The 27,538-nt window shown below is 38.6% G+C and overlaps 2 protein-coding genes across 4 annotated transcripts in view; one reads left to right on the forward strand and one right to left on the reverse strand.

Moving 5' to 3' along the window:
* Positions 1–27,538, forward strand: part of LOC117409284 (receptor-type tyrosine-protein phosphatase delta) — a 696,619-nt gene that overhangs the window by 346,133 nt on the left and 322,948 nt on the right. The window lies entirely within an intron of this gene.
* On the reverse strand, positions 16,725–17,154 carry LOC117409286 (histone H2B 3-like). Its single transcript, XM_034015103.2, has one exon. It carries the CDS (start codon positions 17,091–17,093, stop codon positions 16,725–16,727), a length of 369 nt encoding a protein of 122 aa, XP_033870994.1. The 5' UTR covers positions 17,094–17,154.

A 27,538-nucleotide genomic window follows, 5' to 3' on the forward strand; every position in this document is an offset into this window, starting at 1 on the left:
TACCATGCACAGTCATCTCAATTTTCCTCTCGCAATTCTGGCAAAATTACCACTGTTTAGTAAATGAGGCCCTTTGTACAGTACCTCCAGAGACAGTTATTAAATTGCACCAATAACCCGCAAATTACCATTTAACTATTTATAGTAAATATATAGTAAATATAATAAAAAACAAAATGTATTACAATTTTAAAACCGATTTAATTCATATGAAGTATTATCAGCTTTCCACAAAGAATTTTACATTAATTCAAACAAACCCTTCTTGTAAATTAGGGTTAAGTAAGAAGGTTATGGTTTCATATGAATAACCTTCAGCTTCAAAATTCTGAATGTTTATTTCACATTCTTATATATTTTTTAATTAAATTATTGTGTCGCTTTAGTTTTTATATTGGGAAAATGTAAATAAAATATTTTTAACTGATGTGACTTATCCAATGCGAATCCAAAGACCAAAAGTTTGCTACCTAGGAACATGCTGACATTGTCTACCTACCTTACTAGCACTAATATAATAAGTGCATAACTACATAATCAATAGTTGTGTTTACACTGTCGTTCTGGACAATACGATTTCGGTACAAAATATTCAGAAACAGCGCATTTACATGTGCATAAAACAGCAGGGGGTAGTTCTCTCAGGACAGAAGTGTGAGCATGCGTACTTTGTAAGCCGAAGAGGCGGTGACGTTGTGCCGTAATGACGACATATTTTGAATATCTTCAATGAAAGCCATGGATGCTGGGTGACTATTTGAAGAGCTTTCAGAAAGGTGACCAACAATACAATTGAAATAAATTGTGATGACGTTGCAGGTAGGCGTGCAGTGCACTCTGGGGGTTTTCTCCAATCTTACTGAAATATGTCCTCCGCGCGCTTACACAAGAGAAATGTTCCGGAATCGTAACTCTCTCGTTGCAGAATGTATGTGCTAGTATTAACACACCTAATGGGAGAATGGGAAACTGGGCTCTAATTTTATGCATTGATTTACCAATAATCGATCTCTGTTATGATTGCAACATAGAGAAATAAAATGTGAGTTCAAATTACATTTGATTTACTGATATTTACTGTTATAAAAACAGAACAATTCTTTGAAACCCTCCATTGGGAAACATTGTGTATTCTTTACTTATCCCCCATGTGGTCCCAGGCTACCAGAATTGATATCCCTGGTCTTTGTATTAAAATACGTTAGCTGACAGTGGTACATTTATACTACTTGTTTCTATCTATTATGGTCATCCACATTGCCTGTTAGGTAAAATATTTAAATTGTACTGGTCATATTTGCTCAGTGTACATTTGCACAAGAGAGATTATCTGAAGAGGAGGATAATGGTGCATAATTGCACTTGCACCATCCTCCCTAGTACCTCAGGTTATCTCTTAATCAGTTGAAAGACCTAATTAACGTGATATGCTCCAGTTACTTAATTCACATGGTTTGCAGGATTATGTAGGCAAGCCTGATAAGGCAGGTCTGTATTTGCTGTAGTCCATCATAGCTGGACATGTACTGGTTATTGCACACAGATTACACCGTGTAACAATTTTTTATTTTTTTTTGGTTCCTGGGTAGTAAGTGTTATTTCCTAATTGCTTATGCCTCAAAAGTATAGAAAATGGCTATTATTCCCCACAAACTTTGCTTTTGTGACCAGGACAGTGATATTTTGAAATTTACCTATTTTCCAGAACATTCCAGATAGATTCAGTGCTGAGTAAACTTGGAGTAACTTCTAGAACTTTCCAGTAATAGAAATAGTAGTATAAATACAGGGGCCTTAAGCCCACCAGTTCAGTTTAGTTCCAGCTGCCTAAGTGGATACATATCTGCATTTTTCTGAGATGGCATCAAGAGGCTGCAAGCATCCGGCAGACGCATTTTGCTATGTCTGCGGCCAATTTATCAAGACAAGAGCAAAAAAGTACTCCGTGGAAGCATCTGCTAAGATGTGTGAGGCGGGACTGGCCACAGCAGACCGAGTTCTCTGTGGGGAGGAACAACGTCAAGTGGGAGCCACTGGTGGACCCCCGGAAGGTGCTGGTGCCACCACTGCACATCAGATTGGGCCTTATGAAACAATTTGTCAGAGCTCTAGATAAGGAGTCGGCAGCATTCAAGTACCTTCAAGACTTCTTCCCTAAGCTGTCTGAGGCAAAGGTCAAAGCCGGTGTCTTCGTCGGACCACAGATAAAGAAGATCCTGGAGTGCAATGAATTCCCCAAGAAGCTCACTAGTAAAGAGAAATCGGCTTGGAACAGCTTTGTCGCAGTGGTTCGGGGCTTCCTGGGCAATCACAAGGCTGAAAACAATGTGGAGCTGGTTGAGACTCTGGTGAAGAACTACGGCACAATGGGCTGTAGGATGTCCCTCAAAGTCCATATCCTTGATGCTCATCTTGATAAATTCAAGGAGAACATGGGCGCGTACTCGGAGGAGCAAGGCGACCGCTTCCACCAGGATATACTGGACTTTGAACGCCGCTACCAAGGACAGTATAACGAGAACATGATGGGAGACTACATTTGGGGGCTGATTCGTGAAAGTGATTTACAGTATAATCGTAAATCTCGAAAAACTACTCACTTCTAAATCTTTTGTAGTCATTTTTGTATTACTTTAGTATAAATACATGTTAATTTGCATTCATATGTTGTTTTTTTCTGACTTTATGTTAACGAAAAGACACAAATTTGCCGTTTTCTCATTGGAAATAGGTACATTTTCAAAATATCACTGTCCTGGTCACAAAAGCAAAGTTTGTGGGTAATAATAGCCATTTTCTATACTTTTGAAGCATAAGCAATTAGGAAATAACACTTACTACCCAGGAACAAAAATTGTGTTACATAGTGTTATGGACAAGTGCTGTGGAACATCATTTACATTGCCTGTATTATTCTTTTAAAACCATTTTTTCGAGGTTTGTGTAATGCTTTTGTGTAGAGGTGGGAACCTGTAGACATTACTGGGTGGAATTGCATTGATTGGCATCAAGAACTGAGAAGCTCAGCAACCTTTGTCTACTCATTGATTGGGGTTTGCATGCTCAGGAGAGAATGGCTTTTTTACTCCTACTCTGCATGTTAGAAAGTGCTGATCACATCTGATCAAAAACAGGTGTCAAGGAGGTAGAATAATTGGTTCCAGCAAGGTCCTAACCCATTAGAGAAGGTCAGGCTAATTTCATTCAATGGTACTGTGATGGACTCTTGTGTTTAGGTTATAATTCAAATTAATAGGTAAACAGCAAGGCTGATGAGGTAGTATACTCAAATATGTTTAGAATCATAATTAGGAGTGCTGTGTTGTTGGTGATGGACGTGGTCAAAAACTACATGGAATTACTGCTTCACTGAAAAAATATATATCCAAACACGGTTGTTAAAAGTTATCTTACTGTATATTCATGAGCTGTCTTTAAATGCTGATATGAAGGCAAAGACCATGCCCCCCCTCCAAACGAATCCAAACTAATCCAACTAAAAGACCTAAATCTACTATTCGTATCTATTCATATTTTAGTCCAAACCAGAAGTGGTGAACTAATCAAAATTGGATTTAAAGAGTGGCAGTTATAAATGCCACTATTTAAATAATTAAAATATATCCCTCCCTAGTGTTTTACTGAAGAGACTTGCATGCACTTTTAAATTGGTCCTAGTTGATATAAATGACTAGCGTTTAGTTCAGTATGCAAAATGCTCTCTTTTTTTAAGTAATGCATTTTACTATTTTACCCCTATGACCGAGCTGCCTGAGGCCCTCGGAGCCCTGCTTTTCCCCCTCTTCCAACTGTCCCAGGGCCCCTCGCAGGGTATCCCCTGCGTGCAGACGCAGCCGCCAACCTCTCGCAGCCGCTCCCCGTCTCCACAGTCAGTGACGCAGGTCAAACGCTCGAGACAGGCGAGGGACATTATGGACCTGAAGACACAGATGGCTCAGGTCCTGGAGCTGTTGGAGAGGCAGCAGACTGCTGCCGCTCTGACGGCGGCTCTGCCAGTGCCTGTCCCAGTACCAGCCCCTGTCTCCCCCAAGGGAGTTCAGAATGAGCTGGAATCGTCGGCACGGAGGCCAGAGGAGGAAGACATGCTGTCTATAATGGTCTCCTAGAACGAGAACTTCCCCACTGAAATGAAGGAAGGAGAGGAACCTACACTCTCTACCGAGGCAGAGCCCAGCTCCGAGGTTGCCTCAGAAGCTAGCGTGCCTCCATTTTCGAGCTCCATGTCAGCCCTGATGGAACTTGCTGCAAACTTTTTGCAAGTCCCTTAGGCGACAGCACCTGAGCCACGCCGGTCTGTGTTTAGGACGCAAGTGGTGAATCCTTGCCCTCAGCCCTTCCCAGCATTCCCCGATTTCATGGAGGAGGTACACTCCTCTTGGGATCGTCCGGCCTCAGCACCCAGTGTGCTGAAGCAAGCTGCCCCGCTCGCTTCTTTAGAGGGCACAGACAAGCTGGGACTGGCGAGTTTTCCCCCAGTGGACCATTGCGACCTTGGTCAAAGCTCCGAGGGTGTGGGGCTTGCCCAAGGACCCTGAGTGCCCGAACCCGCATGCAGGGTTACAGAGACGCATTTGAAGCGGGCTTACTCAGCTGAAGCACAGGTGACTCATCTGACGAATACAGCAAGTATCCTGACTGCCTATTTGGATGACGTACTATGGGAAACCCCACTCCCTGTGCCGGTGTCTTCCGAATTACTCCTCCTTTCAGGCATGCTGCTCCAGATCTCTTGGGCCGAAGCCTGGCAAGCCTGGTGGTGGCTCGCAGACAACGACGGCGAGGGTCCCTGACGCGGATAAAACAGGGCTGTTGGATGCGCCAATATCCCCGGGGCATACTTTTAGCATAGCAGTAGAGGAGATCCTGCGGCGCTCTCACCGAGAACGCGAGGCATCTCGGCAAGTGGCTGCACTACTCCCTCCCCATGCTCCGGTGCGGGGCAGGTCCCGATTCCCACAGCTCTGCTGGTTGACACCACGGCAGCATGCAACCGGAAACATGCAAGGAAGCGGGAATGCAGGGCGTGGTGCTCCCATGCAGCAGTGCTCCAACAGACAGTTCTAGGGCCACCGCCATAGGCAGCCGCCTCAGCATGCTCTGCCCCGGCCTCAGCAGCCCCAACAAGGGCCCTGAAGGCTTGCGGCCTCAGGCCCACCCGTTTACACAACATCAGCTGCAACCTTGGATTCCTGGGTGCTCACCACCATGCACACCGGTTACGCGCAGGACCTCCTCCCTTTCGAGGGATCACGGTTATATCCGTGAACGACCCTCTCCAGGCTTTGCCACTCAGGCAAGAAGTAGAGAAACTGCTTCTCAAACAAGCCATCGATCTCATAGAATACACCTCTCAAGTAGAGGGGTTCTACTCAAGATACTTTCTGGTGCCAAAAAAGGATGACGGCTTTCACCCCATCCTAGACCTGGGACACCTCAACGGGTTCTTGAGGGAGAGGAGGTTCCAGATGGTCACACATCGCCACATCCTCCAATCTGTCTGACTTGAAGGACGCTTATTTTCACATTCTTATCCGTTCAGTGCACAGGAAATACCTCCGCTTCACCTTTTCATGGGTGCGTATTCAAGTTTTCCGTGCTGCCTTTTGGCCTCTCCTTAGCCCCCCGCACCTTTTCAAAGTGTGTGGATGCAATTCTAGCTCCCTTGCGGCTGCAAGGGATCAGGGTGTTGAACTGCCTGGTTGATCTGTTCCCAGTTGCAGGAAGGAGCAGTGGCCCACACGGCTACAGTGACAAACCATCTAGCAAGACTGGGTCTCACTCTCAACGAGGCCAAGAGTCAATTAATACCGGTGCAGTGTACATTCTTCTTGGGTCTCTGGGTGGATTCACTCACCATGCGAGCCTATCTGTCGAACAACAGAGTAGAGGCTATTTAAAACTGTCCACAGTGCGACTACTGTTGTGTCAAAAACTAACTGGAGACAAAACGACCACTTGCACGAAGATGTTGTGATGGGAGTGATACACAGCTGTCAAGTGGTGACGACGGTTGGGGTGTGGTCTGGGCAGGCAGAGGAGTCAGCAGGTCCTGGACGGGCTGCTGGACATCCCTGCACATAAATATGTTGGAGCTCCGAGCAGTGCACATTGCGCTCTAGTATTTTCTTCATGTGCTCCAGAACAGACATGTCCTTGTGCGAACTGACAACATGTCAGTAGTAGCATATGTGAATCACCAGGGTGGGCTTCGGTCCCCATGGTTACACCGCATAGCCTTTTGGAAGCACTTATTGTCCCTACTGGCTGTTTACCTTCCTGGAGTGGTGAACTGGGTGGCAGACCTCCTCTCAAGGGAGGGTCACCCGTCAGAATGGCGACTCCACAGTCAGGTGGTGCAGCACATTTGGGATCGCTTCGGGAAAGCCCAGGTCGATCTCTTTGCTTCGGGAGAGACGACTTATTGCCCCGTGTGGTTCTTCCTTCACCGTTGCGCTTTTATACGTTTTCCCGCCGATACCACTGCTCCCTGTCTTTCTGGAAAAGGTCAGGAGAGAGAAAGCGACAGTTCTCCTGGTGGCCCCCAGAAGGCCTAGGAGAATGGTTTTCGAACCTTTACCAGTTGCTGCAGGGCCAGCCCTGGGAGATCCTGATGCTCATGGATCTCCTCAGTCAGGGGCAAGGCCCCCTTTGGCACCCAGAACCGGGCAGACTCCAGCTGTGGGTCTCGCCCCTGAACGGTACCGTCTGTCTGCCTTAGGGCTCTCAGATGCGGTAGTTAGTACACTGCAGAACACTAGGGCTTCCTCCACAAGAGCATTATATGCTTACAAATAGATGCATTATCAGAAGTGGTGCATGGCCAGAGCCCATGACCCTATCTACTGCCCCATAGCGATTATTTTACAGTTTCTGCAAAATCTGCTAGAGGTGAGCAGGTCCCCCTCTACGCTGAAAGTGTATTTGGCAGCTATATCTGCGTGCCACTTCCCTATAGACTCAGTTTCCGCGGGAGCCCGTATTCTTGTGACCCAGTTTCTAAAGGGTGCTTGGCGACTGCGCCCCCCTAGAAGGGACGCCCTCCCCGAGTGAAGTCTAGACATAGTACTGGAGGTCCCGTACTAGGCCTCGTTTGAGCCTATGCATTCCATAGAGCTGAAATATCTCTCTATGAAGAAAGCCTTTTTATTGGCCATCACCTCCACTAAGCAGGTCAGAGAGCTGCAGACTCTGTCTAAGCACAGTTCCTGTATGCACGTCTGGGATAATGGAAACAGACTATCGTTATGCACGAACCCTGTGTTCCTACCCAAGGTGATTATGGCTTTCCACTTGAACCAGTCTCTTTGATTTGGAGGAGGATAGAAAACTGAATTCTCTCTGACCGGTGAGGGCATTGAGAGAGTATATGGATAGGACGAAAGCACTGTCAGTTTGACCAGCTCTTTGTTTGCTATGGTGTAGGGACCCTAGGGCAAGCCCTCTCAAAACAGTGACTGGCCCACTGGATTGTGGACACAGTATCGACTGCTTATAATGAGGCCTGCATACCCCCACCGGGGAGGGTGGCCGCGCATTCTACTAGAGGGGTGGCCACGTCATTTGTACTGCGGCTAGCTGGGCTACTCTGCATAAATTCACCAGGTTCTACCAAATCAATGTTGTAGATCCCTCTACACCTTCATTAGGCACAAGGGTCCTTGAGGGTGCACGTGTGCACCACCAACACTAGCTGGCGGTAGCAAGGTGTCCCTCATATGCTGTCCACTCACGCTCCCTTGCGACGGCTCTGGTATACTTTCCCAAAAGTATTGGTTGGTGGTCGTATTCAAATTGAAAGGGAACATTAGGTTACTTACCGTAACCCTGTTTCCCTGAAAGAGAAGACAACCACCAAACCTTCAGAGGTCGCATGACTCACATTCGAGTTCAATGCAAAAGAGGAAGTCAGCTCTGACATAAAATGCTCAGCGAATACCTACCTAAGGCAGGCATATCCCACAAGTATAGGTTGGTGGTCGTCTTCTCTTTCAGGGAACCACGGTAACGGTAAGTAACCTAACATTTGGCAGTTTGTATAATTTAGAAAAAGCAAACAAATGGGAAAATAGAGACCTTTTCATGAAGTGATGGGACCAGTCAAGATGAGGAGTGGATAAAGATCAGAAGAATAAATGAGCTCATAATCTTTTTTTTGTTTTTAAACTGATATCTCAAAGAAGGCAAGGTGATGAAGCTGCCACTCAAAGCATACCATTAATAGACTTAAAGTTGCACAACAGCTGCTCCCACTCGTCGAAAGCATTCACATAAATGAACGACAAGAACATTAATGGAAAATCAATTGTAATTTTTCCTGTTTGGTTCCATTCCAGAGCATGACAAATCTTAACCCGAGGGGACGGAGGTTTTGTATGAGACTGCAGGAGTAAATTGGCTTACTCTATTAATTTCTTGTGCATTTGAGCATACAGATACTTGTATTGATTTTCATTTGTGTTAAATCAAGGCCTTTTGAACGACTCAAGGCGTTTTTTCACCTTGAGCACCTCTGGGGTGAGTACAGTGCTTGCTGCTCCTAGAAACACAGCATGAACAAAAAAATTAAGTACTGAGCACAAGAGTGCGGTTATAGGCAGGAGTAGTCTTACACCTGGAAATCAAAGCCCTCAGCAGCATTGCATTTTTTTCAGCCACCTTTTGACTTGTGTGGGACAAGAACCACTTCCAAGTGATAAAGGGTTCTGTTTAAACACAAGGTTTAATATCCCTCTGTCTTTTCAGTCTATCCTAACACACACACAAAAAAAATTGCCAATTCCTGTGGCTTATTTTGGGATTATACATGATATCAATAGGTGGTGTCACACGGGCAAGTATAACTTGCAGCAAAGATCAAAGTAGAGCAATTGGTACACAACATGTAACACTACAGTATTGATGAAGGTAATATTTATTTGCTTTTAAAGGTGAAAGTTAACGTCCTTCAGGGACACATGAAGATTGTAAGGGTTAAGGATTAATTAAATTTTCAGTCTCAAAAGGTAATGATTCCTGTTGAGTGCCGACTGCTTTTTTGATAGGTTTGCAGTCAGGCCTGCTATTTATTTATATATAATAAAACATCATGCTTCTATTTTCCAAGGAAGAAATAGGTTCTCGCCTAAAGAGCTGTTGAATAGAGAAGGTACTGTAGCTCAGTGATAGCAAGACTACAGAAAATTACATTGTTCCTCGTGGGTAACTTTGTCAGGAAGTAAAAAAGAAAATGAAAAATTCACGGAAAATGTACCTTGCAGAGATGGAAAATGAATTAGTCCAATGTGGCATGGCAAGAAGATTGTAAGATTTATCAAGGAAAGGTGAAAGTGTCTGTAAAGTTTATCCCTTGAAAAATGTAGATGGAAACAAAATGCCCCAGAGAAACCAAAAATGGTTTACATGCATCTAGTTTTGCTGGTGGGGTTTCTAGAAAGAATACATAGATCTGTCTTACTGAGGTTATGTGGATCAAGCCAGTTATGTTTTAGAGGGAAAAAAGGAGTATTCTTTAGATTTGAAAAGTACGTTAAGAAGTAAGTTAAAATAGAGAAAGTCAAATTGCATTGTTGATCTTCTGCATACAAGCAATGAAAGATAAATATGCATTTACTTTCAAGCTGTCTGTTCAATGGCTTAACCTGTGTTAAGTCAAACATATTCAAGGGTGTTTTGACATCAATGAGATTTAGGGCAAATACCAAAGAGCTAAAGTGGTTAAAAAAAGTAATTGCTTGAATGCTGAAGGTGTCTTATCTTTTTTCATCAGATACATCATACATTCAGTGCCATGGAGAATTGTAGAGGTACAGGTGTATTTGAGTACGAGGTGAGACAATGGCTCAAAGTGTTCTAAAGCTTAGAAAGGGCAACTGTGAAGAGGAGATTATAATAATAGCTGACAAAAAGAAAAATAATAAAAATAAGATTTGGCACTAAACAATGTGAAGAGTATTAAAAACTGTACCACACAATGACTCTGTCAATAAAGTCTACATATTAAAACATAATTATCATACACATGTTATTAACAATGCTTCCAGACCAAGACAAACATACCCGGGCAAGGCACTAAATCAATGGCTTGGTTTACATGCACTTGAAAATCGACTCTACAGTCATGACTGTGTGACGTTGTCACACGAATACATTGTGAAACAGCAAAAGGTAGTCCTTTTGGCAGTGCGGCTTTAAGGGCAGGATCAATCGCTTTCTCACGATAAAAATAGCTGTAAAAACCCATGTAAACCAGAGCAGGAATCGTGCTTGTGGCTCACAAGGTTTCAGCAGTCAAGATCCTGTGTTTCTGACTTAATATCACATAATCTCCAGCAGAAAGGCTGAACAAAACATAGACACCCCACCAACACACACACACACACACACACACACACTGTACATTTCTGGACTACTTCAACACTAGAACCACCGCGGTTATACTCATACCTACAACCGCCGGTACATTTTAAACATCATCAATATTAAAATGAAAGACAAACTATCGGATACAACTCAAAAGTTTTATTCATGCACATCATATCAAACATCTACACAGCCAAAACGCCATATTTAAATGAACAATTAAACATAAAAGGATTTATTTTCTAACTTACCACATATAAAGCACTACTTAAAAAAATTTAAAAAAAACTATAGTATATGCACATACAAAACTGTAAAAACAAAAGTAGTTTTTAATCTAAAGAAAAGTAACATTTATCTTGCGTGTGTGTCTCCTACTTTTTACAAAACGAAGGAATTGATGGCTGCCAGGTCCAGTAGAGATAACAACAGGCTTGTGTGTGTGTATATATATATATATATATATATATATATATATATATATATATATATATATATATATATATATATATATATAAATAAATGAATATTGTAGGTTATATTCAAAATAAAAACATGTGTTGTAAAAGGCTGTTCTAGAGTTAATGAAATGTAACTTTTATATGTTTCACAAACACACACACACACACACACACAAATATAAATTCTAAGTAGTAAAACTTGTAGAAATTATATTTTATATAATTTTGTATGTCAACACATAAATTAATTTCTCTTGTTAAATGTTTTCATCTTTCAGCTCTCCTCATATTATTCAGAGTCGTTCTTTTCCTACTTAGTAGGCAGACATATACATTTAAATATCCCCCCCCTAAATTACTATGCATTGAGTAATCTGCATTGATAAGGCTGATTTGTTTTTGCTAAATCAGAACTGCATAGCAACGCATTTCTTGAAAAGTATGGCAAACACTGTCATGACTTGTGCATGTACACACCGCCAATGAGAAACGTACATGAACTCACTTAATAATAATGTTTTTATTTTAATATATAGAGGCTGAGTAATCGTGTGGTATAGTTTTCAAGACATTTCGCACAGTTTTAGTGCCCCATCCGGGCAATTTTGTCTTCGTCCAGCTTTCATCCACTCCCCAGATAACGTGAATGTTGTTTCAACTGTTCCACAAGATATAATAATTAGAAATTTGAGTTTGAGGAAATTTGAAGTTAAAGATTCGAAAATATACCAAATCCACTGGTGGAGGACCTGCCTCAGAGCTGATCACTTTAACAGAGAAAGGGTGTTCCAAACAATAAACAATTCCGAACACAGCTAAACCATCAGTGCCACCAACATCAGTTATTACTGTACCAGTATCTGAAACTGAAAACTTACCTAGTGGAACATCAGCATCCTCTGTTGAGGTTTTTGGAACTGCTGTGACACTAGTAATTATTTTTTTTTTATATCTCTTCATGGTTTTTCACATCTTGCAACACTCATTTAAACAAATCTTAGTGAGCTCTAAGCTCCCTCTTGATAGGAGTAAATAGTATTTAAATCGTATTTGAGTTAATTTGCAAATGAGTTATGTCAAAATCATGTAACTATTTTTTCCCAACGTGATTTGTGGAAAACATATTTTTTGAATTTCACACTTGTAGGTGGACTTGCATAATTATTCACAATTCCTCCAACAGAGTTGAGGGGAAAACATTTGCAGGTAAAACAAAAAAAAATGAGCAAAGGTTTTAGTTTCTCCTGCAGCTCCAGTTTTAAATTTCACTCGCAGGCACAACTTTTTTCTCAAGCAAGGATTGAAGGGAAAAAAATCCCCATAACTACCCTCGCGAAACTCACATTTCTTTTGAATATATCCGGCCCTAAGTGTCTGCTTTGTGAGAATATTATTTTGGGTGGAATTGGTTTACAAGAAATTCATTAAGTTACCTTTGCTGTGTCCTGTATTGATAATTTCCCAGCATTAAATTTGTAAACATATTTCCGACTCTTTTTACATTTTTATTCACAAATCATATGTCCTAATCAACTTGGCAATACATTTCTCAACATTTACTCAGGAGTGCTCCTCAGGAGAAAAAAACTAAATCTCTTCTGATAGCTGCAGTATATCCAGATCACGCTCCCTCCTGCAACAGTGATGAGTTTCTGTTCCCACGGTACGCCACTTATTTTAATGAACGGGAATAATTAATAAGGAAAATAATTACTTTCTCCAGGTACAATGTTGACACAAAATAGGCCTTTATTTGTAGGTATAATGAATACTGGCTGGCTAATATGATGAATACTGATGAGTCTGAAACCAAATTCCCGATTGCTAACTGTACATTAGGAACACCTGGCAAAGATGTGTAAAGTCACCTGCTTTGTGATATATGAATTTACAAATATACAAACAATAAAAGCAACAGGTTACATTTTGCCAAAGCACAATGTCATGACAGGCAGCAGGTACCGGTATATGCAATACACTAAGGCAGTACAGATCTGTATAAGTGTGGGCAGATGGATGCTTTGCATAACTGATACACTGTGAGTACAAAACATTTGCCTTCATTTGACATCCATAAAAGACTGCAAACATATTTTTTCTGTACTATTTATAGTACAGAAAATAAAGTATTTCAAATGGGTTGTTCTCATTATTGTTTAGAAGGGAAGGAAAATGTGTTTTGATTGATTTACCTTATGAATTGTTCCACCTCAGTAGCTTTCATATGAATTAGAATCTGCTGGTGTTTGCAGCTAATCATAGTCGTCAAGTACATCGTTAATAGCGGTTTGCTGCTATAACTCCACAGTCGCAATATTTATTATGATGTTCTAGAACTTTCCATTATATAAAACATAGTGTTATGGTTGTGTTTAAGAAAAAAAAATGGATATCTGAATATACACTTGATTTAAAACGTATTGATAAAATTCACTAAATAATTGAAGATATTATTTAAAGGATAGAGAAATTCTTGTATGTAACCAGAAAATATGGAAAAAAAAACAAATGTTTGCCATAAGTCAATAATATATATATATATATATATATATATATATATATATATATATATATATATATATATATATATATATATATACAGTATATGCATGCATGGTCTGAGCACACTCTTAAACTCAGGGGAGATGTTTAAGGAGGACAGAGATGTTTTAAACACCTGTGAGTGGTTTTATTCGTACACTGGGCGTGCTATATGTCCAGATAACTTTTAATAATCAAGAAAATCACACAGACTCATTTAATTTGAAGTTTTAAAGAATCAGAGCAGTAGTAGTGCTCTTTCGGTTTATTAAATGCTTAATAATGGATTGAGTGGTTGCAAGCTACTTTGGATCCCTGCTAATAGGCAGTCTGGGTGTTTCCAGTGCCTTTACAGGCTTAACAGCATTAATACTTCAATACAGTAATACAAATGTGGTTATAATATGCTTAGCCTTCAGGCTATAAAATGCAAAAAGCTAAAGCACCAACCGCTAAATCCTACAACATACAATATATCACTCCAAAGAAAATATAAATCCTATATCTTATAGCAATGCATCCAATATAAACAAGATATAAATTCAAATATATGCTTACCTTATAGTATATGGAAGTATAGTGTAGGATATATTGAAAAATAAGAACTGTCTTCAAAAGCAGAGACTTCTAAATACGACCAAACAGCAATCAGTGTTTCAGAGGCCCTCAGAGCATGGACCACGTCAGCTTGCAAGATCAAGTTCATTTTCCCTTCATTGAATACATCAAGTGTCCCAATTAAATTATCAATCTGCCTTGACAGTTCTTTGAGTTAATTATATATTCTAGAAGGATCCGGTCAGCTCTTTTTAAAACTAGTTGGAGTTATATATAAAAATTAAAAATTAATTGGATATAACTCCTTTCCAAAATATTGGAACATGATCTCATGGTTCTCATTTTCAACCCCCCCTTTCCCTAAAATGTAGATGAACCAAAGTTCACAGGATACTTGCTACAATACAAGTTTATATGTGTATTTAAAGAGATGCTGTTTTATGTATAACATCAACTTTTTGTATGATTATGTTAACCTTATCAACTTTTCAGATTAGTTTACTTTCATATACAGGTGTGTGTTAACAGGAATTTGGACAAAGACTGTAGGGGTTTATCATAAGCCTTTGAGTAAAACCACTAAACATACAGTGTTTAGTTCAGTTATTTTCATTTAAATTTAGGCTATAATGAACATATTAAATATAATAGCCTTATATTAACTTGTATCATGTTTGGACTAAGCCTGACCTCTCTCTGTTTCTAAAAATTCACCTGCACCAGCAGGTTTTAGACACCCTGTTTACTTGCCAAGGCTAGTGTTTTAATTAATATGAAACTCTACTGTAAGCGCTTTTCCAAATTCATCGCATTAAGTAATTTTTAGCTCACAAACATCACCCCAATTAAAGTCGCTAACTTTCTGATAAGAACTGATACTGTAGACAACTTTTCTAATTTAAATTAAGTGCTTGCTTCGGCTGCCAAGTTTTCATTAATTTCTATAATATAATGAAGAGAACGGAAATTACCCCATATACTCCCTTATTCTGGTACCAAAAGGTATGTTAATTTTGCTCATTATAGAAAGGCCTTGGATTCAAAACTGCTGACGACCAGCAAGTCCCGCTTCGTCTGCCAAAACCGATTTTTTCATGCCCAGCACGGCTCTTACTTCAGGTAGGTAAGAACGAGGTCAGAAAATTTGTTATTTTCCTTCAATCGGTTCACTGTATATTGAAGTTATTAAATACAGTCTTGACTATATTCTCTTATTTCAAACTTAACAGTTCCTCTGTTTTTTTTTTTTATTTCAGTAAAACCTTTATAAAAACTAAACATTTATATTCTTTAGTTTAATTGATATTGTAATGTCTAAAAGACTTTTTGTTTAGCTGAAGACAGAAACTGAACTAATTCTTAAATTGATTAAATTAAATGCTCGCTCCTGCTTTTACAGTATATTTGTATTACAGTAGAGCCTTAAACAAGCAAAAACACTTGTTAGTTTAAATATTCTGTTTCTATTGACTTAAAACATATTATTTCTCTTCAGAGAGTTTTGTCACTCTATTATTAGATCAGAATATCTTTTTATTTAAAACCTCTATGCTTAGTAACAACACAATCAAATAAAATCAAATAAATATAACATAGCTTTTTTAGTTTAAAACATTTGTTCTGTCTAGAAAGGGTTACTTTTTAAAATTTTGTTAAGTTTCAATACTTAGCCTCTGTGTTTAATTCTTTAAAAATGATGGCTTCATTTCAAGGGTGTTTTTTGGTCAGTGTGACCTCAAGCCAGTGCGCTGTCTTTACACAGAATTATACAGACTCTATAATACTTACTGTTATACTAGAATATGTTCTTTCAACAGTTTAACTTTAAATGATTTTATAACATGTATTTCTAATTCAGATACTCCAATATAACAATCTCTTTTATAAATTGTAATTGTATTTTACTTCATTGATATACAAAGAAGGCAAGAGGTTAATTTTTAATTAGGCACCTGCTTAGCAGCAAATGCAACCTTGAATATTAAAACTTAGGACTGCTCATACATTTACTTAATGTTATTATATTAGGTTTCTTATTTATTTAAATACTTTTGTTTTTTTCTTACTATAATTGAACCTAGTTCGATTGCTTCTGGCTTATTAACTCTGTTCCATAGAGTTTGCCACTCTGCTCTCGCTGGATTTGAATGTTTTAAGGCTCTGTGTCTAATTAAAAAATATGCTTTTGTCTGATAAGGGAGGTTTGGAACTTTCAGCAGGTTGCTGGAGCTCTCTTTTTCAGACCTTACACAGACTTATTCAAAAGGATATAAAATACAGGATCATACAACATTACTATTAGCAATGTATTTCATTCTATAGCATCCAATCCATATCTAATAAGTCAGCTTGTTCCCCACAAGATTTGAATTGTCCCCCTGGCGCAGCTCAAAGTGGCTCTACAAACACCACAACAGGCCTGTACATCCAGCATTTTACATCAGAGGTGTGGGCGACCAGGGTCTTTACTTGATACCTGCAAAAACCTAAGTCTTGTTAGCTGGGCTCCCATCTCTATATTCTCATTCCCATTGTCAGTGAGAAAACACATTTTAACTGAATCTGGGTCCATCAAAGAACTGCACACCCTTGCAACCGAGGCCTTCCATGGCCTTCAAGGATCTAATGACTTATAGCTCAAAAGGGACGTGCCAGAACCGTCTGTGACAAGACATATGGGTACTGTAGATGCAACATCTTGTGGTCCTAGAGCAAATGTAGCTTCTGGACAGGTGCTAACTAAAGCATGAACACTGTTTCAATGAGAAATCTAGTTGATTTAGCTTACTTGGAGCTGGTGTACTTGGTGACGGCCTTGGTGCCCTCAGACACGGTGTGCTTGGCCAGCTCTCTGGGAAGCAGAAGACACACGGCTGTCTGGATCTCCCTGGAAGTGATGTTGGAACGCTTGTTGTAGAGAGCCAGACAAGAAGACTCACCGGCGATGCGCTCGAATATGTCGTTGATGAACGAGTTCATCGCCTTTGAAGAGATCCCGGTATCGGGGTGAACCTGCTTCAGCACTTTGTACACATAGATAGCATAGCTCTTCTTCCTGGTCTTTCTACGCTTCTTTCCACCCTTCGGCTGAGTTTTCGGAACAGCCTTCTTGGACCCTTTCTTAGGTGCTGGTGCAGCTTTCGGCTCTGGCATGTTTACTACCAAGTTTCCTCAACAAGAAACACCGTACTTATTGAACCTCCAGTTGATTTAACAGCACATAATTCCTTTTAATTTGCTTCTGTTAGCCCACAGAAGATACAAGATGACCTTTTAACACTTTGATCTGAATAGCGCAATAAAAGAAGTGCATTAATTCTAATGACCTGGGGAGGGCAGTTGTAGTATAGCCCTTTAATCAAATGGCCAATGTTTCAGAATATGCTTAGCATATAGCTGCTCTGCATTTATCCCTACTTGTGCCCCTAGCAGGGATTAGTGTGTATGTCTTATAATTTACTATTTAATGTAATGTATTAATCACAAAACTTTCTACCAGTCATTACAAAAAAGAAAAAGAAAAATAACCTTGCAGTGCTTGTGCTTAACTTGATTGGACATTAATCGCTGCACAGATTTAGGAAAAAAATGACAAAAAATTATAGATTAACATAAAATGTGTTCTTTTCATGTTAGATTTTTAATGCAGTTGTGCTAATGGTAATGCACATGCATGTGCAGTTTGGAATAATTATTACAGTAAATAAGATCTCCAAAGTGTCATAAGTGTTCAAAGCATTCATACCTCTTCTCCAGACTTTAAGTCTAAATTACTGGATCATTTTTATTATACCGTATGGCAGAACTTGTAAAAGCGAAGCTAATCTTATGTTCAAAATGGAATTCTACAGAACTGCAATCATCTCTAACACAGACATATTGAAATGAAAAGTTACCTGTCATTTAATGACTTTCTGCAATGTGACAGAGCAGTAAGGGACAGTAGCCATACAAAATAATGAATTGTATATATATATATATATATATATATATATATATATATATATATATATATATACAAAGAGAGAGAGAGAGAGAGAGAGAGAGAGAGAGAGAGAGAGAGAGATACCATATGTGTAGCTCAGTAAACCACCCTTGAAATATAAAGGTGGTTTATTACTCAGCTCTGAGAATAAGTCCAGTTTCAGGCAGATGCTCCAGAGACATGCAAAACTCAATTGAAATTAAGTATGCGTTAGAGCCGCACTTCATTAAATTTGATGAACCAATTGGTTTCACACTGGCGAACCAAAAGTGTATCGCACTTATTCCAAAGAAATCTCCCACAGTGCATTGTAAAGACAAAACAAGGAAGTTAGTGAAGTATGTGATGGCTATTCTCAGCATGATGGTGGCGAGAAGACATTTCTTAATGAAATTCCTAATGACAACTGCACTACTTACACGTTAAGCACCCAAACTCTGAAAATGGTAAATCACAACAAAGGGCACACAGAACCCAATTTTTACATTAATTTAAATTATGAACATGAAGTCTAAAAAAACATTTAATATATATTTTCATGCATACCCAGTTTCCAATGAGCTGTCTTCCTCTACTCTACTGGAGATCTGGATCACTGCTACTCCGTGGGCTCTGGCGGTTGATTAGCGTAGCATTGTGGGATACGATACTCTTTAGCATATCATTTGTATATAATTTGTGTACATTAGCATTAAGTGCAGCTTAGTTCAGTTCGCCGCTGGAGTTCCTTATGAAACCAAGGTGCACCAGAGCAACTCGGAGGAGCAGAGGAAGGCGTGCTAGCGTCAAAAGAGAGTAGAGGCAAACTCAATTGTTTCAGGCTGCACTCTACTTTTGTACTTAATTGGAACCTAGTCAAAATTTTGTGCTTGAATTGAGTTCGGCACACCTCTGGAGCATTCCTCTGAATCTGGCCTAACTGTTACAGATGCTGTATAGTTGTAAAGATTTAACTTCACTGGGGAGCTATTTTGTGGGTGAACTTGTGGAGTATATAATATTAGCTTTTAAAAGACACACCACTTATACACACTGCACAAATAAGAAAAGAAAAATGATAAAAACAACATTTGCACTTGTTATTAGGCATTAGAAACTGTAAAGACTATCTAAAAAATACATCAACTACTATGCCCCATCATATTTATGTGTATGAAAGATTTAAACATTTCTGAATAGAAATATATATATTTTTATTATTTTTTTTTTTTTTTACTTTGTAAAAGTTGTTGTAGGAAAGACACTTAGCTATAACATTAAACACTTTGTTTAAATGTGATGACAGATACAATGGACCTCTGAATCAACCATTAGTGTTCTGGTCAAATAAGTCTCCCATGAGTCAACTTCTAGCCAAGTTACTGTCAAGAACACTCAGTCATCTTTCACCTTGTAAAGCATTACAGTTCTACCTACCAGCATGAAGCTGTATTAGCAGCAGGTCTTTAATACTGTTAATATGATCTTGCTCTGTGAATCCTTATTAAAATCTAAAATATCCTCATCTACCAAACCACAGAGGGAGGAGGGTGGGAGAGGCTGCATTTTCTTTGTTGCCACGAGCAGGGGAGGCTGACTTGGATACAAAAGGTTCAGTACAATGACACCACTACTGACACTCTTTGCATTGTAATTTAAGAGTTGTTACCTTATAAAAATACAAAGAGCTTCCTATCCATACGTCAATCTTTTGTATGCACAATAAGTATTTAATAATGTTAGGGGATAAAGATTGCATTGGCATACTATTACATAATGCTGATGTACAGTATAGCAACTATAATAACTACTATTTATATTACATTTGTATCTATATTACATTTGTTCAAGTCAATGCAGGGTGGTTAATTTTTTGTTTGTGGGTCACCTCAGTAAATTCTAAGGATGCAGCTCTTGTTTTGTAAAATACTTTCCGTGACCAATTCCTGTTCAAAGCAATAGGAGCAACAACTATTAATAACCCAGCTTTTTTCCTGACCTTCTTATGACAGAACATCAGAGCCCTGTCACACCAGATAGTAAATGGTAAGATAGATAAGCCCTTTAATTCACTGAATTCCTGCAGATTGTGGTCAGCTTGGGATAACTCAGTCATGTTAAGATACTACAAATGGCACAGGTCTGCAAATTAATCAAAACATCCTTACTTCCATTCTTGCTCTGTGGAGTGATGCAGTGTAGTCCTTAAACTGGTAGGCAGACAAATTGTGTGTGTGTGTGTGTGTGCGTGTGCGTGTGCGTGTGCGTGTGTGCTCTCGTGTGTGTGTGTGTGTGTGTGTGTGTGTTTTATGGGATCCGTACAGTTTAAAAATAATTCATATATATAATGTCTTTTCTTGAAAGCATGAATGGGGTGGCAGTTTGACTTGGCCAAACAGTTATACCATTGTTGTAATTGCTGATGATGCTGTAGTTTCACTAAAAAATATGAAGCAAATGCAATCTGTAATAATAATAATAATAATAATAATAATAATAATAATAATAATAATAATATACCCTCAACTGTGCATGATAAGGCTGTAATTCTATCAAGAATTGCAGCCATATTTACAGTTTTTGTGTATATTATTTGTTATAACATACATGGTGATATAACAGACAGAGATTGGAGAAGTATTGAGAATAACATTTGAAAACAGAATTTAAAAAATTGTAAAACAGGATTACTTTTTACAATTAATTTTAAACTTCAATTTTTTTTATTAAAAAAAATTGGGGCAGGGCGAGATAGGGTGTGGATTTATAGGGTGGAGTTATAATAATAATAATAATAATAATAATAATAATAATAATAGAGATAAAACAGGTATGTCCAAGCATTACAGTAAATACATATTACTAATTTGTATTTGTGCTTGTCATCAACTTATGTTTTAGATCTGAACATTGGGGATTGTTTGAGAGATGGAGTGTAAAAAGTGCAAATGCATACGCTGCATTACACTGGTTTACATAGACATAGCCCATTTTAATTTTAATGTAGCATAAAAAAGACCTCTAATGAAGAAATCCGTCATCTTTCAACTTGTGGAATTTTTTTGTTGGTCTTCTGGGAAAGTAAAAAATAAAGTTAATAACGTGTGTAGTTAAATCATGCATAGGTCTGGATTTTTTAAGCAAAGAAGCGCACATTTTTCATGTATATGATTATATTTCAAGAATTACAATAGCATGATTATAGTGTAGATATACTCAATATAAATAGCAAGTCATTACTCAAAAGGCTGTACTGGTATCAGGTTATATTCACAAAGCTTTGACAAGTTGGTTTCTCGAACAACTGTCTAGAAAAGTTTAATGCATACCAAACTTAACCCATTAAAATATATTTTAAATAATTAATTAGACAAAGAATTAGGCTTTTGTTGTAGCAATATTACATCAAGCTGGCGTCTGCCAAATAATAAACTAATAATGAAATATGGATAAAGTGTACCCTTTACAAATCATTTATTGTGCCATGTATCTTCATATTTTTTTTTATTTTTATTTTTTTAAGCATAATGTTTTAACCATAATGTGGGGAAAAAATAGAAAGGTATCCTTCAGCTTATCCAAGCACGGGAGACCTTGAATTTTATAATTTATAGCTTTTAAAAAAATAAAAAAACTTGCCGTTATGCTATTTGTTCTTTCTTTCTTTCTTTTTTTAATAATATTTAAATCTTAAGAAATAAATGTGGAAACTGAAACTAAATATTGCTATTAACATTCATTTTATCACTGCCACCACAGATGAAGAGCATTTATAACCAATCACTCTCTTGTGCGGTGTCTGTAAACAAAAAAGTATGTTATACTGTATGTTACATCTTTGTCAGTTAAGTAAATCCTGTTTTTTAAAAGTTTGTGTTAATTAGTTAATGCTCCATTTTGTATTTATTTAATGCGATTGTCACACGAGATGGTCACCCTTCTGCTTTTTAGTGGTCTCAGTCCATAAATCAAATGGAACACCATAGCTTCTGTCTCTAATTTGGTTGTCTCTGTTTCAAAAGGATACACTGGTGTCATGTTCCCATAGAAAGTATCAAACGTTAATACAAAACAGAGTAATTTACATTTGCTTAGGTTTACGGGTATTAAAGTGACAGGAAAACATTTATGTAACCTTGAGGGCACTCAATTTCTGTCATTTTGTACACATAAAAACAGAAAAAAGCACAATATTTATTTTAAATTATGTTTATAATCCAGAAGGTAGCTTTCATGGTGACAGCTGTCTCGGGACGTGTTTATTTGTGTGGTGCTTGAACCAGTGCTTTCATAATAGAAGCTACTCTTTCGGAAAGCAGGGGGAAATAAAATTAGGTTGGATAGCTAAAAGATACATTTATATTGTGGTCAGCAGTGTGGAGTAGTGGTTAGTGGTTAGGGCTCTGGACTCTTGACCGGAGCGTTGTGGGTTCAATCCCCAGTGGGGGACACTGCTGTTGTACCCTTGAGCAAGGTACTTTACCTAGATTGCTCCAGTAAAAACCCAGCTGTATAAATGGGTAATTGTATGTAAAAATAATGTGATATCTGTATAATGTGAAATAATGTATAATGTGATATCTTGTAACAATTGTAAGTCGCCCTGGATAAGGGCGTCTGCTAAGAAATAAATAATAATAATAATAATATATGCAACCTGTTTGAAAGACTGTTTGGCCTTTTAAGCAAGAGTGACACTACTATAATGGTTCCCCATCCATAATCTTTCATATGAGGATTATCAGATTATGGAGTGGTTGTTTATAGGTTCTGAGATTATTAGAAAGTGTATCTGTCAAGTTTATCTTCTACTTTGTGTTATTGAAAAGCTGTGGACCATACAGTGGTCTGCTGAGATAGATAAGAACGTGTTCACTGGCCATATATGCTTGAAACAAGAAATGTGTTCCTTTACATCGGGGACAAATCTCTTTTTTTGAGAAATTAAATTTACCAAATCCCAAACCACCATCTCGAATGTTTATTTGACAATGTTGACATCTGAGATACGTAAGGGATCTGTGGTCATCCCTAAAGAAGCATGTTGTTCCTGACCCTTGGAAGTCAACCATGCTTTTCTCAAGTTTTTATTCCCTTGTTTTTATTGAGAGCTAGACAAAAAATACATGAGCTACAAACTGGGGTTTATTTGAGCCTCGTGTGTTGAACATCTGGCTTTGGCACATACAGCAATACACTGTCAAGTTTTTAACATCAGAAAGCCTAAAGGAAACATGATAGGTCACAGATGGAACTTCTGTTGCAGTTTACTCTTTTTGCAGTGATTTTAGAATTGTGTCTCAGGAGGAGGGAGTTACTAGCAATGTTCAGGAACAGAATGCTGCCAATTACTGCGTTAAAAAAAAAAAAAAAACTTGGTGCAGATGAGACGCTTTTGGTTTTCAACTCCTGGTCAAGATTTCTTTTTCACAACTCACTATTATGATATCTGTAAACTTTTGCATTGTGTGACATTTAGGTTAGGGCAACATCCTCCACCTACAAATAATTTACTATTTAAAGATAATTTGCTTATGCTAGTGTTGGTACAACATTTCACTAGGGAATACAATAGCATAGAGAAAACACATTGGGCCTCATTCACTAAACGGCGGTAAATGACCAGAATTACCGCGTGGCAGGGGGAAGCCACACAGCGCGCAAAAATTCACTAAGCTAATTATATGCACAAATAAAGCAAGCTAAATGATTCATTTTTAAGTTATCACAACGCGCAGAATTATGCATGAGGTTTACATACACTGTATTATAGTATGTATATATGAAAGGGTGTCACAAAGACGGCCAGAGTGGGTGGCGTCAGACCAGAGAGGAATACACAGACAGAGACGGTGGTGATGATGAGCTGAGTGCAATGGCTGCACTCAGCGTTTAATAACAAAATAAAAGGTTTAAACAACGGAATACAAAACAGGACACGGCACTACACGCCAAAATAAAAAGACAAACAAAACGTACTAAACACTAAACAGACGGTGCAGGACAGACGAACACAACACGGTGAGCAGATTACTACTACTACGACTACTTCTTATTATTCTTCTTAACATTTACCTCCGCTCCAATCCCGTTCTCCACTCACCGAACACCTAACCACCAGTGAGTGAAAATGTGTCTCTATATATACTGTTGTGCTGGGATTCAATTACTAATTAATTATTCACTTGAATCCCAGCACGTGAATTAATTCTGTGCAACCCCGTGCTCGCATATTATATTTTAAATGCACGTGCGTGATGTGCAATCCCGTGCCTAAATACAAATCTATACTTTTTAAATACACGTGAAACACAGACCCGTTTATATCCCGTGTACCAATCTATACACCAACATTTACACACGCACGCATATACACAAATGCACACAGGGACGGGGCACATTGCCACAAAGGGTAACTACAGTTCTGAGTTTGTCACAATTACAGTGACCAAGGAGGACAGAGTGAGGGATCTAAAGGTTACAGACCAGGAGCTAAATGTATTAGCAGAAGAAGTGGTGGGGCATTATGAAAGGCTTTTTGGTGCTGAATCACCGAGAACATTAACTTCAATGAAATATTAAGGACTAAATAAATGTGCTCCGTAGGAGGAGGGAGGGGGTCTTGTACCAAATCACAGCGTCCTGCAAGACAGTCAAAGCAGAGAAAGTAATTGTTAATGGAATTAACATTAACTCTGCAAATCAAATAAATATGTGTTTGTTCAACTTGATCTCCCTCTGATTTATTTTGTAATATGAATCAAAAGTCAGCAAACTACTCACTCAGTCAATTAAAAGTTCATTATTTACATTTCAAAAGGTGTTTGTCGAAACGTCACTTTTTAAACATTAGGTGCCATTTGATTGCTTGTACTTATGACTGCACCTCAACTCGCACTCTGTACATTCATTTATTGCACATTTACAGTTTATTTTGTATATTTTAAAGCTATTAAGCATAGCCTACTTAAATATCACAAGTACATGGTGACTATACGTAGCCGAAAGTGTTGCATATACACCTGCCTCGTAATCTTCATATATCCCAGGCTGTCTGAGGATGTACGAGTACATTGGAACATTGGAACTCGAGTCGCTATTGAAACAATCTTTAAAAATGAAACAAACTTTTGCTGGAAACAAGTTGTTAAAAATGGTCTGTGTTGACTGCAAAAAAAGGTAACAAGCAGACAAAATAGATTTTTAAAAAAACCTTGAATGACATATTCAGCAACATTTTCCAGTTTTGTAAACCTTTAAACCAAATTTTAAACCAGTTTTGTTAACCTTGTTGACCAAATTATTAAACACGGGAGAAACGTTAACTGCAAACCTGACATGACAAAACCAAAGCTTTTGTGTTTTTCTTCATAAAAACAGAAATTATTTTTTACAATGTTTTAAAAACACAGATACCATCAAATTATTGGTAAATGATATAGCATCATATATGCCACTGGAGCCTATCAACCTGAAAAAATAATAATACAAAAAAAAACATTGTAGACTAAGCATAGACATAAACAGCTAGTGTTTCTCCCTCTGTTACATAGTCTATTATTACAAAGGCAGACATACAGTTGAAATCAATGCCATTCTCCATATGCGTCTTAATGATATCCTGACCTACTACTGTTGAGTAGTTAGAGTCAAGATGCAGTGTATCTACTAAGGAAGCAGTGTTCCTCTGAATTAGCAGTTGTAAAGCTCTGGGATGAAAATAATGTACAAAGCACAGTTCCCTTGATCATCAGTGTCCTGGTCGCATAGACACAAACAGACTCAGGATCGTTCATTTTGCCATTTAAATATCGTGTGCTGCATACACTTTAATGACATACTCTCGTCTGAGTGTGTCACTGTTGGGCACGGCTCCACAATTCAGGAATTTTTTCATTTAAAAAACTTCATAATATTTCATTGACCAGCCGGTATGTACGCTGGACAAAGGCTTCCACTAATTCAAACGTGTTTCTCCACTTTCTGTGCTCTTTTTAAACAATCCTGTGATTGTGACCTGCTTGTTCGGTAATTGTTTAGCCTGAACTTCAAGTTTGATTTTCTTGTTTTTGTGTACTGCGCTGTCAAGTGCTAGTCAATAGTCTTAGATGATCCAAAGACACATTACAAGTTAAGCAAAACAGAATCCCACCATCTGCATGCAACGTCCCCTTTTCGTAGCTCTGAATGTGATCTTCTAATGAAATTTTTTTTATTTGTCAGCTGTCTCTGCATTTTTTATGTTAATCATACACTACAAGCTAATAAATCAGCAATATCTAAACAACCATTTTAACTTCCCGCCTCTGACTCGCATATTACGTCATTGTACAGTATGAGGAATTCACCCATCATGACCCAGTTGTCGTAGTAACCAAATGCACGGCATTGACGCCGGACCGTGTACAGCTACTGTAGTGCTGCTTCTACTTGATAAAAGTATTAAATGAACAGGGGAGGTTAAGAGTAATGGAAAATACCGTCATGCATATTTTTCACGGTAGACAGTCAAATACACGATTTCTGTGAAATTTGTGATATTGTGAGTTTTCCGGGGCCCTACATATAAGGATAGTATGATCTGTGCTCAATCTGTATCTAGTTATTACCGCCTCCTCGCACAGCAGCCCAGGCAATGTCTGCCTGGTCTGAAATACTCTGTCCCTGACTTCTCGCTCTTCTGCTGGTTCTGTGACACTGCCTGGTTTTAATAAGCGGTACTTTTAACACAAGCTGAGGCACCTAGTAAAGTTAGCGCCCTTAAGTGAATATGGTTTGCATATCCAATACCTCCCTCGCTGTATTTTGTGACGTAATTTGCATACATTTCCACACATTAACATGATTTATTATATTTAAATTACTCGAACGCGGTACTTTTTCCATGCACTTTTTTCCCCGCGCTAGGTTGCCTGCCACTGGTTAGTGAATACAGCAGGTGTACAAAGCATGCAGTAAAGGGGCTTACTGCGTGCAAAACACGTTAACGCTGTTTAGTTTCAAATGAAGGAGGGCTTGGTGATAGAATCACTGAGATACGAGAGGCCTGAAACGACACACGCTCTGTGGACGGGGATCGATCAGATTTAACAGGGGGTTGGTCAGATTAAACATGATCCCTGCCTGGGTAGTTGATTGAGTCAATCATGCTAGAGGTCCCCTGAGTCTGCCATTTACCGCAGAGCTTTTACAATCAGCCAGAAGTATTTTCCAGTCAGATATTGGCGCCCCCCTAATAACCCCCTGGCCTACAGTAAAGGGCTGAATTTGAATCCCTCAACTGAGATTGCACTACATCATTGTGATTTGGTCCTTCTATGAAATGCTGCAACTCACAATAGTTGGCTTTTAAGCTAATGTCATATCTGATCTAAATTTTATCTTTGCATATTACCATATTTTAAATATATAAGAAATTGAGCTGCTTGATGATGGTAGACAATTAAAATAAAATGAGTAACGATAATGATTAACTTTTTAAACATACAATGTATGCTTTTAACTCTGATTTTAAAAGTAACATACTTAAATGCATGTGTGACATTTTTGTTCATATCCTTATAAACTGTACACATTTAATTAAGAACATAAGAACATAACAAAGTTTACAAACGAGAGGAGGCCATTCAGCCCA

Source organism: Acipenser ruthenus, chromosome 2 (assembly GCF_902713425.1).
Source record: "Acipenser ruthenus chromosome 2, fAciRut3.2 maternal haplotype, whole genome shotgun sequence".
Classification (NCBI taxonomy): domain Eukaryota; kingdom Metazoa; phylum Chordata; class Actinopteri; order Acipenseriformes; family Acipenseridae; genus Acipenser; species Acipenser ruthenus.

Bases quoted from the DNA above. Each gene is read 5' to 3' on its own strand.
- LOC117409286 (XM_034015103.2), bottom strand. From the start codon at position 17,093: ATGCCAGAGCCGAAAGCTGCACCAGCACCTAAGAAAGGGTCCAAGAAG.